This window comes from Dermochelys coriacea, chromosome 24, assembly GCF_009764565.3.
Source record: "Dermochelys coriacea isolate rDerCor1 chromosome 24, rDerCor1.pri.v4, whole genome shotgun sequence".
Lineage (NCBI taxonomy): Eukaryota > Metazoa > Chordata > Testudines > Dermochelyidae > Dermochelys > Dermochelys coriacea.
In genome coordinates, this window is record NC_050091.1 from 12,408,572 (window position 1) to 12,422,706 (window position 14,135).

The 14,135-nt window shown below is 65.2% G+C and overlaps 2 protein-coding genes across 3 annotated transcripts in view; both read left to right on the forward strand.

Annotated features, from left to right (window-relative positions):
- The window catches only part of CIC (capicua transcriptional repressor), a 30,748-nt gene extending 17,197 nt beyond the window's left edge, over positions 1-13,551 (forward strand). The window contains 19 exon segments of the mRNA XM_043502151.1: positions 148-277; positions 3,247-3,429; positions 3,721-3,810; positions 3,812-3,887; positions 3,966-4,153; positions 4,527-4,746; positions 4,996-5,096; positions 5,447-5,775; positions 5,777-6,609; positions 6,768-6,955; positions 7,033-7,159; positions 7,238-7,426; positions 8,698-8,937; positions 9,276-9,724; positions 10,083-10,336; positions 10,543-10,697; positions 11,007-11,138; positions 11,263-11,394; positions 12,052-13,551. Coding sequence (XP_043358086.1) covers positions 148-277; positions 3,247-3,429; positions 3,721-3,810; positions 3,812-3,887; positions 3,966-4,153; positions 4,527-4,746; positions 4,996-5,096; positions 5,447-5,775; positions 5,777-6,609; positions 6,768-6,955; positions 7,033-7,159; positions 7,238-7,426; positions 8,698-8,937; positions 9,276-9,724; positions 10,083-10,336; positions 10,543-10,697; positions 11,007-11,138; positions 11,263-11,394; positions 12,052-12,347 — 4,312 coding nt within the window. The 3' untranslated portion in view covers positions 12,348-13,551.
- LOC122457408 (mucin-1-like) lies at positions 12,374-13,551 on the forward strand. Of its 2 annotated transcripts, none has more exons than XM_043502170.1 (2): positions 12,374-12,491; positions 12,758-13,551. In XM_043502170.1, the coding sequence occupies exons 1-2, from the start codon at positions 12,441-12,443 to the stop codon at positions 13,400-13,402; spliced, it is 696 nt and encodes a 231-aa protein (XP_043358105.1). In that variant the 5' UTR covers positions 12,374-12,440; the 3' UTR covers positions 13,403-13,551. The 2 variants fall into 2 exon arrangements, with proteins under 2 accessions (XP_043358105.1, XP_043358104.1); XM_043502169.1 differs by lacking the exon at positions 12,374-12,491 and having other exon boundaries at positions 12,506-12,934; positions 13,112-13,551.
- Positions 13,552-14,135: the final 584 nt, after the last annotated feature.

Genomic DNA, 14,135 nt, shown 5'->3' on the forward strand with positions numbered 1-14,135 from the left:
CTTAGGGCTTGTGGGGTGGAGGCAGGGGCAGTACAGGGGGTGTTGGAAGTGTTGGGGGCAGGATATGGGAGGATCTGGGGCAGGGACCAAGCTGGGGGGAGGATCGAGGGGCAGCAGGGTTACAAGAGTGACGCCTGTCCTGCGCAGGTTCCTGTCGATTGTGTCCCCCGAGATCCAGCTCCCTCTGCAGCCCGGGAAGCGCCGGACGCAGTCGCTGAGCGCCCTGCCCAAGGAGCGAGACTCCTCCTCCGAGAAGGATGGGCGCAGCCCCAACAAGGTGAGAGAGACTGTCCCCCCGCCGTGTGCGTGGAACAGTCCAGAGACTTCCCCCCCCACTGTGTCCATGGTACGGTCAGTCCCCACACAGAGACCATCTCCCCACCCCCCCATGTGTATAGAGTAGGCCAGAGAGACACCCTCCCCCATGCTGCCATGTGGATGGGATAGTCCCGTGAAATCCGCTCCACCCCCATACATGGAATGATCCAGAGAGGGCATCCCACAGTGTGCATGGAACAGTCCAGAGAGACCAGCTCTCCCCATCTCTGGTACAGAGACAAGCGCGTGTCGGCCCCCCTCCCCCGCAATGCCGTGTGCATGGAACAGTCCAGAGAGACTTGCACTTCCCCAAGGCCAAGTGCATTATTCCCGACGTGGAATGTGGCCCGAGAATTCACCCCCCCCCTTTAATTTCCACATGGAACGCACCATGACACCTCATGCCCCCCTTTATCCCCCTTCTGGAACGCTCCATGGTAACTCCCCCTTCCCCTCCATCCCCCACATGAAGAAAAAGAGTACTTGTGGCACCTTAGAGACTAACAAATTTATAAATGAGCTGTAGCTCACGAAAGCTTATGCTCAAATAAATTTTAGTCTCTAAGGTGCCACAAGTCCTCCTTTTCTTTTTGCGAATACAGACTAACACGGCTGCTACTCTGATCCCCCACATGGAATGAGAAAAGGAGTACTTGTGGCACCTTAGAGACTAACAAATTTATTAGAGCATAAGCTTTCGTGAGCTACAGCTCACTTCATCGGATGCATTTGGTGGAAAAAACAGAGGAGAGATTTATATACACACACACAGAGAACATGAAACAATGGGTTTATCATACACACTGTAAGGAGAGTGATCACTTAAGATAAGCCATCACCAGCAGCAGGGGGGGGAAAGGAGGAAAACCTTTCATGGTGACAAGCAGGTAGGCTAATTCCAGCAGTTAACAAGAATATCAGACGAACAGTGGGGGGTGGGGTGGGGGGGAGAAATACCATGGGGAAATAGTTTTACTTTGTGTAATGACTCATCCATTCCCAGTCTCTATTCAAGCCTAAGTTAATTGTATCCACTTTGCAAATTAATTCCAATTCAGCAGTCTCTCGTTGGAGTCTGTTTTTGAAGCTTTTTTGTTGAAGTATAGCCACTCTTAGGTCTGTGATCGAGTGACCAGAGAGATTGAAGTGTTCTCCAACTGGTTTTTGAATGTTATAATTCTTGACTTCTGATTTGTGTCCATTCATTCTTTTACGTAGAGACTGTCCAGTTTGGCCAATGTACATGGCAGAGGGGCATTGCTGGCACATGATGGCATATATCACATTGGTAGATGCGCAGGTGAACGAGCCTCTGATAGTGTGGCTGATGTGATTAGGCCCTATGATGGTATCCCCTGAATAGATATGTGGACAGAGTTGGCAACGGGCTTTGTTGCAAGGATAGGTTCCTGGGTTAGTGGTTCTGTTGTGTGGTGTGTGGTTGCTGGTAAGTATTTGCTTCCGATTGGGGGGCTGTCTGTAAGCAAGGACTGGTCTATCTCCCAAGATCTGAGAGAGCGATGGCTCGTCCTTCAGGATAGGTTGTAGATCCTTGATGATGCGTTGGAGAGGTTTTAGTTGGGGGCTGAAGGTGATGGCTAGTGGCGTTCTGTTGTTTTCTTTGTTGGGCCTGTCCTGTAGTAGGTGACTTCTGGGTACTCTTCTGGCTCTGTCAATCTGTTTCTTCACTTCAGCAGGTGGGTATTGTAGTTGTAGGAATGCATGATAGAGATCTTGTAGGTGTTTGTCTCTGTCTGAGGGGTTGGAGCAAATGCGGTTATATCGTAGCGCTTGGCTGTAGACAATGGATCGAGTGGTATGATCTGGATGAAAGCTAGAGGCATGTAGGTAGGAATAGCGATCAGTAGGTTTCCGATATAGGGTGATGTTTATGTGACCATCGCTTATTAGCACCGTAGTGTCCAGGAAGTGGATCTCTTGTGTGGACTGGTCCAGGCTGAGGTTGATGGTGGGATGGAAATTGTTGAAATCATGGTGGAATTCCTCAAGAGCTTCTTTTCCATGGGTCCAGATGATGAAGATGTCATCAATGTAGCGCAAGTAGAGTAGGGGCATTAGGGGACGAGAGCTGAGGAAGCGTTGTTCTAAGTCAGCCATAAAAATGTTGGCATACTGTGGGGCCATGCGGGTACCCATCGCAGTGCCGCTGATTTGAAGGTATACATTGTCACCAAATGTGAAATAGTTATGGGTCAGGACAAAGTCACAAAGTTCTGCCACCAGGTTAGCCGTGACAGTATCGGGGATACTGTTCCTGACGGCTTGTAGTCCATCTTTGTGTGGAATGTTGGTGTAGAGGCTTCTACATCCATAGTGGCTAGGATGGTGTTTTTAGGAAGATCACCAATGGACTGTAGTTTCCTCAGGAAATCGGTGGTGTCTCGAAGATAGCTGGGAGTGCTGGTAACGAAGGGCCTGAGGAGGGAGTCTACATAGCCAGACAATCCTGCTGTCAGGGTGCCAATGCCTAAGATGATGGGGCGTCCAGGATTTCCAGGTTTATGGATCTTGGGTAGCAGATAGAATACCCCAGGTCGGGGCTCCAGGGGTGTGTCTGTGCGTTTTTGCGAATACAGACTAACACGGCTGCTACTCTGAAACCCACATGGAATGTGTCATGAGAACTCATCCCCCCCTTAATTTAATACATGGAACACTCCCTGAGGACCCCCCATAGGCCCCCTTCCCTGGTGGAGGGGTATGATTGGCTGCCAGTGCATTGCTTGTTTGCATACTGACCCCTTCCCTAGAGCCCCCCAGTCTCCCTGTAGGAGGGATGTGATTGGCTGTGGGCGTGTTGCTCATTTGCATACTGACCGCTCCCCTAGACCTCCCTCCCTGTAGGAGGGATATGATTGGCCGTGGGTGTGTAGGTCGTTTGCATGCTGACCCCTCCCTTTGCTGCAGCGGGAGAAGGACCATATCCGGCGGCCCATGAACGCCTTCATGATCTTCAGCAAGCGGCACCGGGCCCTGGTGCACCAGCGGCACCCGAACCAGGACAACCGCACCGTCAGCAAGATCCTGGGCGAGTGGTGGTACGCGCTGGGGCCCAAGGAGAAGCAGAAGTACCATGACCTGGCCTTCCAGGTGCGGGCACCGGGGCAGGGCCTGGGCTGCGGGGTGGGGCGCTGTACTGCTGGGAGTTGGACAGCAGGGGGCACCGTGTTGTAGGGGGCGTCAATGAGGGGGTGGGGGGGCTCAGCACTGGGGTCAGCAGGGGATGCTGCGCCGCAGGTGGTCAGTGTGGGGTTTGGGGGCTAGTGAGTTGGGCAGGAGGACTCGGGGGGGCCAGTGAGTCGGGGAGGGGGGACTTGGGGATCCAGTGGACAGAAGGTTTGGGAGGCCAGCGGGGCGCCCCCTAATGTGGTCTGTGCACAGGTGAAGGAGGCGCACTTCAAGGCGCACCCTGATTGGAAGTGGTGTAACAAGGACCGGAAGAAGTCGAGCTCGGACGCCAAGCCCTCGGCACCGGGGCCTGGGGGGGGGCCCCAAGGAGTCGCGGGAGCGCAGCATGTCGGAGACGGGCACAGCCGCCGTGCCGGGAGGTGAGACTCTCCCCCTCCCCTCTCCCCCTCATGGGGCTTCCCCCACAGCCTGCTCAGCCCCTCTCTTCTCCCCCATAGCCTCCTCAGAGATCCCGGTGCTGGCAGGGCCAGAGGGCAAGGCAGGGGGCGCAGGGCATGTACCCGGGGAGCGGCTGATCCACGTGGCGGGGACTGGGGCGCAGCGGCCCCGGGCCTTCTCTCACAGTGGGGTGCACGGGCTGGACACCGGGGAGCGGGACAGCCAGGCGCTGCAGGAGCTCACACAGGTACTGGGGGGCCTTGGAGTTTGGGGGAGCTGAGAGCTCATGGTGGATTGGGGTTTGGAGGGGGCGTGAGGGAATGTATTGGGTCCCCTGTGGGGAGTCTGTGTCTGGCTTGGAGGGCCCTACTGGGAAGGAAATGGGATCCCTGATGGAGGGAAGGGTCCCAGTTCTGGGTTGGGGGGCCCTGTTTGGGGGTGGGGGGGAATGGGATCCCTGATGGGAAGGAGGGTCTCGGGTCTGGGTTGGGGGGCCCTGCTTGGGGGTGGGGGGGGAATAGGATCCCTGATGCGGGGGAGGATCTCGGGTTTGGGTTGGAGGGACCTGCTGGTGGGAGGTGCAGGGGTCGCAGTCCCCATTGCTTCCCGCTTTGTTGCAGATGTGCTCCAGCCCGTCGCCCTACGCCAGCGGGAAGGGCCAGTATGGGGGGCCGGGCCCCTCTGGGACCCCATTCGCAGCTCCAGGTGAGGGTCCCCGGCCCCCCTTGCTGCCGCCAGCTCCCCGCACCACCCGCTCCCAGCGCGTGGCCAGCGAGGACATGACGAGCGATGAGGAGCGCATGGTCATCTGTGAGGAGGAAGGGGACGATGATGTAATTGGTGAGGCCCCCTCCCCGAACCCCTCAGACCTCCCGGCTCCCTCGAAGCCCGCCTAGAGGCCCTGGACTCCCCACTGCCCCACAGAACTCCCTTAGCCCTCCCCCCCCGGCCCTGCTGTACAGCCGCATACCCCACGGCCGTGTCCCCCTCCCCACCCCTGGCACAGCTCTGCAGGGAGGGGGTTGGATCTGGGCAGTGAGCGAGGGGCTTCGGGGGCATCACTGAATCTGCTCCCCCCTTGCCTCCCAGCGGACGATGGGTTCAACCCGCCTGACATTGACCTGAAATGCAAGGAGAGGGTGACGGACAGTGAGAGCGACACCTCTTCAGGCGAGGAGCCCGACGGCAAGGTGGGGGCTGGGGAGCTATATAGGGGACAGGAGGAGCTATATGGGACTGATGGGGGTAGGGGGGTGATATGGGGCAGGGGGAGCTATGGAGGGGCTGATGGGGGCAAGGAAGAGCTATGGGGGGCAGAGAAAGGGGGGCTGTTTGGGAGTTGATGGGGGAGGGAAGGGCTGTGGGAGGCAGGGGGGCTGATGGGGGCAGGGAGAGGTGGGGGAGCTATGAAGGGCAGGGGGAGCTATGGGTGGGTTGATGGGGGCAGGAAGAGACGGGGGCTGTGTGGGAGTTGATGGGGGGGCAGGGAGAGCTATGGGGTGCAGTACCTAACCTCCCCCATGTCTCTCTCTGCCCCCAGGGCTTTGGGCGGAAGCTCTTCTCCCCAGTGATCCGCTCCCGCTCCCCGCCGCTGCCCCCCTCCTCGGGCGCCTTTGCCCCCTGCCGCCCGCCAGCCCCCCCTGAGCTGGACCTGCCCCACGGCCCCGACCAGCCACCCGTGGCCAAGCCCTACAGCCCCTTTCCACTGGCGCCTAGCCCCTTCAAGGCCCAGGACTCGCGGGGGGCCCAGCCCCCCGCCCCCCCGCCAGCCAAGCGCCCTGAGCCGGCACCCCCCTACCGCCGAAAGCGGGCTGACAGCGCCGGGGGGGCGGAGACGGGCGCTGCTGGGCCCTCGGTCATCTCCTCCCCCGGGGGGGGTGCTGCAGGCGCTGGTGCTGCCCGAGCCGGGGCGCCTGTCCGCAGGCACGGTGCTGGTGCCGGCGCCCTCGCTCAGCGGCTACAGCGGGGCGCCGGGGCTGGCGCGCACAGCCTCCACTGTAGTCACCAACGTGGTCAAGCCGGTGAGCAGCACCCCGGTGCCCATCGCCAGCAAGCCCTTCCCCCGGGGGGCGGGCGAGGGCGGGCCTCTGCTCAGCCCCCCAGCCCTGGAGCCGGCACCGTCAGCCCTGGCCATGCTGGGGGGTGCTAAGCCCGAGGCCGTGCCTGTGGGGCGCATCGGCCTCCTTTATGCCGACAAGAAGCCCCCGCCCCCTGCCTGCCAGGCCCCATCCCCCCACCTGGTGGCTGGGCCCCTGCTCGGGCCGGTCCCCAAGGCCCCGGTGGCCGCAGGCAACGTGGTGACCAACCTGCTGGTGGGGCAGGCGGGGGGTGCGGCGACCGGGCCAGCCCCAGTGACCGTGCTGCCACCGCAGCCCTCGGTGCAGTTCATTACCCAGAACCCCTCGGGATCCGGGCCCAATGGGCCGGTGCCCCTGGGCATCCTGCAGCCCCAGGGCCTCCTGTCGGGGGCCCCAGGCAAGGCAGGGGGCATCACCCAGGTGCAGTACATCCTGCCCACCCTGCCCCAGCAGCTGCAGGTGGCTGGGGGCAAGGGGGCAGGGGCTGGAGCCGCCAGCATCCACTTCACCCTGCCCCCCACCAGCAGCAAGGTACTCGCCACCACGCCCCATGGTCTGCCCATCCTCCAGCCCGGGCCTGGCAGCGCCAGCACCGCCGTCACCGTCGTTTCCACCACGCCCAAAGGTGAGGGGGGCTTTGGCCCCAGGGCCGGGGGGCTGGCTGGCTGGCTCGGGGGTGGGGGATGTGGTGGGGGGGCTGTCTGGCACAGGGTTGGGGATGGGGCGGCGGGCTGGCTCCCTCTCCCCCACTCCATCCTGATGTGTCCTCTGTCTCCCCCCCAGCCCAGTCGGTGTCTCCAGTGCAGGCCCCGGGCCCCGGAGGCTCTGCCCACCTGGTGCAGGGCAAGGTGCTGGTACCCGTGGCTGCGCCCCAGGTGACGGTGCGCCCCGGGGGTGGGGCCGGCCCGATGGCCCAGGTAGCGCCACCCTTCCCGGTGCCCCTGCAGAATGGAGCCCAGCCTGCTAGCAAGGTGAGTGCGTGTCTGTGCCAGGGGGTGGGGGGGGGGTGGCTTGGGGGTCTCTCTAACCCTGCTGCTCTACCCCCCAGATCATCCAGCTGACCCCGTTGACCCCTGCTCCGAACAGTGCCTCCCTGGCTCCCCCCCTGAGCCCAGCCACGGCCCTCGTGGGACCCCCCAGTCAGGCTCAGAAGGTGCTGCTGCCCTCCTCCACCAGGTAGAGACCAGGGTAGTGGAGGGGCAGGGCTCTGTGTCCCCCCCCCCCACCTGCCTGTAATGCTCCCCCCTCTCTGTCCAGGATCACCTATGTGCAGTCCACAGGTGGGCACCAGCTGACCCTGGGCACCTCGGCCTCCCCCTCGCAGACTGGCGCCGCCCCTGCCGCCACCTACGTGCAGGCCCCTGTGGGGCCGGCCCCCATGGCCCTGGGCTTCACGGCCATCGGGCCCAGCGGGCCGGCTATTGTACAGCCGCTGCTCTCGGGTAAGGGGGGGAGGGGGCTGTGAATGGGGGAGGTGTTTGCAATGCAGGGGCGTTGTTACACTCAACCCAGACTTCTGCTCTCCTTGTGTGTTTAGCGGGGCTGGCACTGGTGTGTCGGTACCAGGGAGGGGCAGAAGCTGGGCTGGGGACGTGGCGAGGAGGGGACTGGGTTGGGTGACCTGCGGGGGGCTGGTGCCAGGCAGAGGGCTAGTTTGGGGATACAGGGGGCTGGGTCAGGGCTGGAGCCGGGGGGCTGGTGCCAGATGGGGGCAGGGGACTGGGTCGGGGTGGGGGGGCTGTAGGTTGACAGGTGTCCGGTTTCTGACCGTAACGCCCGGTCGAAAAGGGACCCTGGCAGCTCTGCCCAGCACCACTGACCAGGCCGTTAAATGTCCGGTCGGCGACGCAGCGGGACTAAGGCAGACTAGTTCCTTCCTGGCCTGGCTCCACGCGGCCCCGGGAAGCAACGGCAGGTCCCCCCCTCCAGCTCCTACGTATAGGGGCAGCCAGGGGGCTCTGCAGGCTGCTCCCGCACCTCCCTTTGGCCGGGAACCGCGGCCCATGGGAGCTGTGGGGGCGACGCTTGCGGAAGGGGCAGTGTGCAGCAGAGCTGCCTGGTCTCCCCTGTGCCTAGGAGCTGGAGCAGGGACCTGTCTCTGCTTCCAGGAGCTGCTTGAGGTAAGCGCCCCCCCCAGCCCTGATCTCCTCCCCCCCCCCCGTTCTCCGAACCCCTCGGTCCCAGCCCGGAGCCATCCCCCTGCACCCAACCCCCCCAGCCCCACCCTGGAGCCCGCACCCAGAATCCGTACCCCCTCCCACACCCCAACCTCCTGCCTCGGCTTGGAGCCCCCTCCCGCCTCCGAACCCCTCATCCCCCAGCCCCACCCCAGAGCCCGCATCCCCCCGCACCGCAACCCCCTGAGCGAGTGACAGAGGGACGGGGATGGAGTGAGTGGGAGCGGAGCCTCGCAGAAGGGGCGGGCAAGGGTGTTTAGTTTTGTGCCAGTAGAAAATTGGTAACCCCAATAGATGGGGGCAGGGGGCTGTGTTGGGCGTGGGGCTGTCGCTGTATGGGGGCAGGGGGCTGTGCTGGGGGGGTGGGGGCTGTGTTGGGGGCGGGGACGGCTGGTGCTGGATTGGGGCTGGGACCAGGCAGGGGTCAGGGGAGTGGGAGGGGCTGGTGAGGGATGGGGGCAGGGGGGTGGGCGGCCCCGGACGGGGGCAGGGGCGGGTCCATCCATCAGTCTCACCCTTGGTGTTTCTCTCCCCAGGGCAGAGCCCCCTGCTGGCCCCGGGGCAGATGGGGGTTTCCCCGCTGCCCAGCCCCCAGCTGCCCCCCTCCTGCAGCGGCCCGGTGATCACGGCCATCTACCCTGGCCCCCTGACCGCCGGCCCCACCCCGTCACCCGCCCATGGTCTCGTCTATAGCGTGGCCAGCCCCGCCCCTGCACCCATCCTGCCCAAGGGGAGCAGTGCCGGCAGCCAGGGCACACTGGGTCCTGGACCTATGGGTATGAATGGGGTGGGGTGGGCTGGGCAGGGCCCCACTCCCATCCACCTGGCTACAGAATGGGGGTGGGGTTATGGAACAGGGGGTGGGGTTGGGCAGGTCCCCAACACATAGCTACGGAACAGAGGGTGGGGCTATGGAACAGGGGGCGGGGCTGAGCTAGGCCAGATTCTTATGGAGTGGGGGCAGAGTTGTGGGGTGGGAGCGGGCTAGGCTCCGCCCTCATAGGTATGGAACTGGGGGCAGAGCTGTGGGGTGGGGGTGGGGCTGGGGGAGTGTAAGTGGGGGGTCCCTGTGACTCACCCAGCCCCCCATGACTATCTCTCTCCCCCCCCACAGGCCCCCTCGCCTTCCCCCCGGCGCCTGCCCGGCCCCCACGCCCTCCTCCGAAGCCCCCCCAGAAGGTGAAGGCCGCCATCGCCAGCATCCCCGTGGGCTCCTACGAGTCGGCCCCGTCACCCGGCCCTGCTCGGCCTCCAGGGGGGCAGCAGACGGAGCCTGGGGGGCCCCCCCGCATCCCCCGGGAGCTGGAGAGCCCAAGGGAGCCTCCGGAGCTGCCTGCCCCCTCCCCTCCGCCCCAACCCCCCAGATCCGGCCCAGCTCCGGAGCCGGACAGCTGGGATGGGCACCCCCCCTCGCCCGCGGCCCCCCAGCACCCGGTGCCTGAGGCTGAGAGCGGTGAGGGCTGGAGCCAGCGGGAGGCCGCGCCGGGGTCCAGTGAGGAACGAACGCCCCGAGAGCAGTCGAGCGCCCCCGGAGCCGCCCTGGGGGGCAAGGGGCCTGAGACGGTGAGTGACCCCCCCATCATCCCCCTGCCTGCCACCCTACCCCCACCCCACCCACTGCTCCCAGTGTGCAAGGACCCCGAAATGATGAGTGACCCCCCCCATCATCCCCCTGCCTGCCACCCTACCCCCACCCCACCCACTGCTCCCAGGGTGCAAGGACCCTGAGATGGTGAGGGAGCCCCCTGCCCCACTCCATCATACTTCACCCGCCACCTCCCCTGACGTTGCGCCTGCCGTTACGAGTGCTGGGACGGGATTAGGGTTAATAACCCACCTCCTGTCCCCCATCACTCCTCGAGCTCCCCCCAACCTCAGGGGCCTTTCCTGCCCCCGGTGCTGATGCTTCTCTTCCCCGCAGGCCCCCCGGGTGCCTGTCTCCCCCGACTGGAGGGTCCCGGGTCCTGAGAGCCGCCCTGAACTCCCAGTGCCCCCTGCTGGCTCCTCGTCGTCCTCTGCGCTCAGCCCTGCCCCTGCTGGCTCTGGGGAGGGGACCCGGGGGGCAGGTCCGACCCCCGGTGCACCTGAGGGCCCAGAGCGCAAGGAGGGTGGGGGCAGCAAGAAGGTGAAGGTCCGGCCTCCCCCGCTGAAGAAAACCTTCGACTCAGTGGACAAGTGAGTAACAGGGGGGTCAGTGGCCATTAAGGTTCTGGGTCACCTGGGGTCAGGGATCACATGCCTTGTTAGGAGCTTGGCCCCGGGCAGACACCTGGCGCCCCCATCTCAGGGGACCCTCACTCCTGGGGTCAGGCTGGGGGGAGAGGAGGGGACCCTGGTGTCCGGGAGAGCCGGTGCATGACGCGCCCCCGCCCCTCCCCCAGCAGGGTTCTGTCCGAGGTGGATTTCGAGGAGCGCTTTGCCGAGCTGCCCGAGTTCAAGCCCGAGGAGGTTTTGCCCTCGCCCACGCTGCAGTCCCTGGCCACGTCGCCCCGCGCAATCCTGGGCAGCTACCGCAAGAAGCGCAAGAACTCCACTGGTGAGTGGGGGGGTTGTGGGGGGGGAGCGAGGGGCACTGGTGGGGCGGGGCTGCGGGGCGGGAGTGAGGGGCTGCAGGGCGGGAGTGAGGGGCACCGGGGGGAGGCTGCGGGGCAGGAGCGAGGGGCTGTATGGCGGGAGCGAGGGGCACCGGTGGAGCTGGGGGGCGGGAGTGAGGGGCTGCGGGGCGGGAGCGAGGGGCACCGGCGGAGCTGTGGGGCGGGAGCGAGGGGCACTGGTGGAGCTGGGGGGGACAGAGGCCCCATGCAGGAGGGGATGGGGGGCTCATTAACCCTTCGGCCTCCCCCAGACCTGGACTCCTCCACCGAGGACCCCATCTCGCCCAAACGGAAGATGCGGCGCCGCTCGAGCTGCAGCTCGGAGCCCAACACGCCCAAGAGCGCCAAGTGCGAGGGCGACATCTTCACCTTCGACAAGACGGGTGAGGGCTGGGGCAGGGCCCGGCAAGGGGGCAGAGCTGGAATGATGGGTTGGGGCGGGGCCCGTGGGAAGGGGCGGGGCCGGTGGGACGGGGCGGGGTGGAGTCTCACAGCCCCTCCCCCCAGGCGCAGAGGCAGAGGACGTGCTGGGGGAGCTGGAGTACGAGAAGGTCCCGTATTCGTCGCTGCGCCGGACCCTGGACCAGAGGCGGGCGCTGGTCATGCAGCTCTTCCAGGACCACGGCTTCTTCCCCTCAGGTCGGTGCTGCCGGGGCGCTGTGCTTTGGGAGTGGGGCGAGGGGCTCTCTAGGGGGTGCCATGGGGCAGGGAGCGGGATGAGGGGTCAGTAGGGGGCACTGTGGGGCGGGGAATGGGGTGAGGAGCTCCATAGTGGGTACTATGGGGTAGGAGGACTCTCCATGTGCAATGTAGGGATAATTGTGGGCTCCCCGGTGTGTTGACTCCAGGAGGGGGGCAGGACCCCGGCGATTCTGTGGGCCAGCGTCAGGGGGATGCAGGCATGTCCATCGTGTCCTCTGCCAAACCGCTGTGCCAGCCCCACCCTGCCAACCCCCCAGCGCCGGGCGAGGGGTCCCCATGGAACCAGCCCCCCCAGTGGGGCCGCGACCCACCGCCGGAGAAGGGTTTCCGTGGAACCAGCCGCCCTCTGAGGGGCCACACCCCGGCGCCAGTGAGGGGTCCCTGTGGAACCAGTCCCCCTCTGAGGGGCCGTGTCCTGGCGCCGGTGAGGCGTCCCTGTGGAACCAGCCCCCGCCCAGAGGGGCCGCAGCCTGGCGCCAGTGAGGGGTCCCTGTGGAACCAGCCCCCCCCCCCCAGGGACCGCAGTACAGCGCCGGTGAGGGGTCCCCGTGGAACCAGCCCAGTGTCGCTGACGCAGTGTCTCGTCTCCCACAGCCCAGGCCACGGCTGCGTTCCAGGCCCGCTACTCTGACATCTTCCCCACCAAGGTCTGCCTGCAGCTGAAGATCCGCGAGGTGCGGCAGAAGATCATGCAGGCGGCCACCCCCACGGAGCAGGCGCCCAGCACACCCGAGCCGGGGGGCCCAGGCAGTGGCGGAGCCGCTGAGGGGCAGCCTCCAGAGCCCGCTCCCCCCCAGGACTCGGACCCGGGGGCAGAGGCGGGTGGCAGCACCAGCTGGGACAATAGCCAGACATCTCCGCCGGGTGGCACCGCAGGCAGCAGCAGATGAAGGGCCTTGAGTGGCACGGCTGGAAGCAAAGCATTCTGGGAGCTTCGCCCACCTTCCTGCTATGCCCCGGCCTGACCAGGGGCCCTGGCAAAGATGATTCCTTGCTCCCCTGGGATGGTCCGCTCCACCATGGACTGCAGCGCCCCCCCCCCGCAAGGATGGTGTGCTCCGCCATGGCAGCAGCGCCTGCCTCCCCCCAGCCGGGATGGTCTGCTCCGCCATGGACTGCAGCGCCCCCCGTAAGGATGGTCTGCTCCATCACGGGCAGCAGCGCCTGCCTCCCCCCAGCCGGGATGGTCTGCTCCGCCATGGACTGCAGCGCCCCCCCGCAAGGATGGTGTGCTCTGCCACGGGCAGCAGCGCCTGCCTCCCCCCAGCCGGGATGGTCTGCTCCACCATGGATTGCAACGCCCCCCGCAAGGATGGTCTGCTCCGCCACGGGCAGCAGCGCCTGCCTCCCCCCAGCTGGGATGGTCTGCTCCGCCATGGATTGCAACGCCCCCCGCAAGGATGGTCTGCTCCATCACGGGCAGCAGCACCTGCCTCCCCCCAGCTGGGATGGTCTGCTCCGCCATGGACTGCAGCACCCCCCTGCAAGGATGGTCTGCTCCGCCACGGGCAGCAGCGCCTGCCTCCCCCCAGCTGGGATGGTCTGCTCCGCCATGGATTGCAACGCCCCCCGCAAGGATGGTCTGCTCCATCACGGGCAGCAGCACCTGCCTCCCCCCAGCTGGGATGGTCTGCTCCGCCATGGACTGCAGCACCCCCCTGCAAGGATGGTCTGCTCTGCCATGGGCACCGGCACCAGCGCCTGCCTGCTCGCCCCCTCCCCCACTGGGATGGTCTGCTCCACCACAGATGCCAGCGCCTCCTCCCCCCCAGCCAGGATGGTCTGTTCTGCCATGGGCACCTGCCCCCCCTTTCCCCCACCCGGGATGGTCTGCTCCGCCACAGATGCCAGCGCCTCCCCTCACCCTCCACAAGGATGGTCTGCTCCCCCCTGGGCACTAGGGCGTGCCCCTACCCCCCTGCTGGGATGGTCTGCTCCGCCATGATGCCAGTGGCTACCCCATCCCCACTGTGGCACCCGGACCAGCCCATTGCAGGCTCCCGGCCCCGCCCCTGTTGCTGTGGGGACTGTGGGGGGGACATGGACACCTGCAAAGTGACGACTTTTAATAATGTTAAATATTTTGAGACCTGACCCGCCTGTGGCTTGTGTCAGCCCTGCCCCCCCACTATGCTCTGCCCCTGCTGTGCTGGGGGTGGGGACTATGCCAGGCTCCACCCCCAACTACTCTGCTCCTGGCACCCCCTCAGCTGCCTGGGGGGCCAGGGCTAAATCCAGGCCCTTCCCCCGCTCCAGGGGTTTGGCTTGGCCCAGCCGGGGCAGCACATGTCTCAGGCCCATGCACCAGCTGCTGGATTCACCACAAGCACCTGGCCCCGGCAGCCACACGTAGCTCATCTGGGGCCTCTGCCCCCCGGCGCTGGCAATGCTGTGTCTGTCACCCCCTCCCTAGGGCCTGCTCCCTGCGTCGCTCCCCCATCCAGTACCTGCTCCCCCCAGCGCCCCCTCCATCTTCCTCACCCTGGGGCCTCCTCCCCATATTGCTCCCCACCTCACCTCTCCCACTGCCCTCTCCCTGGGGCCTGGTCCCTGGATCAATCCCCCAGCACCAGCTCCCTGTGTCACTCCACATCCACCTCCCCCCGGGCCTACTCCCTGCCCCCCTGGGCCTGCTCCCTGCCTTCCGCCCCCCTGGGGTCTGCTCCCTGTGTCACCTT

Bases quoted from the DNA above. Each gene is read 5' to 3' on its own strand.
- LOC122457408 (XM_043502169.1), top strand. From the start codon at position 12,506: ATGGTGTGCTCCGCCATGGCAGCAGCGCCTGCCTCCCCCCAGCCGGGA. The intron at 12,935-13,111 runs CCCCCTGCAAGG...GGACTGCAGCAC, and splicing joins TCCGCCATGGACTGCAGCAC to CCCCCTGCAAGGATGGTCTG.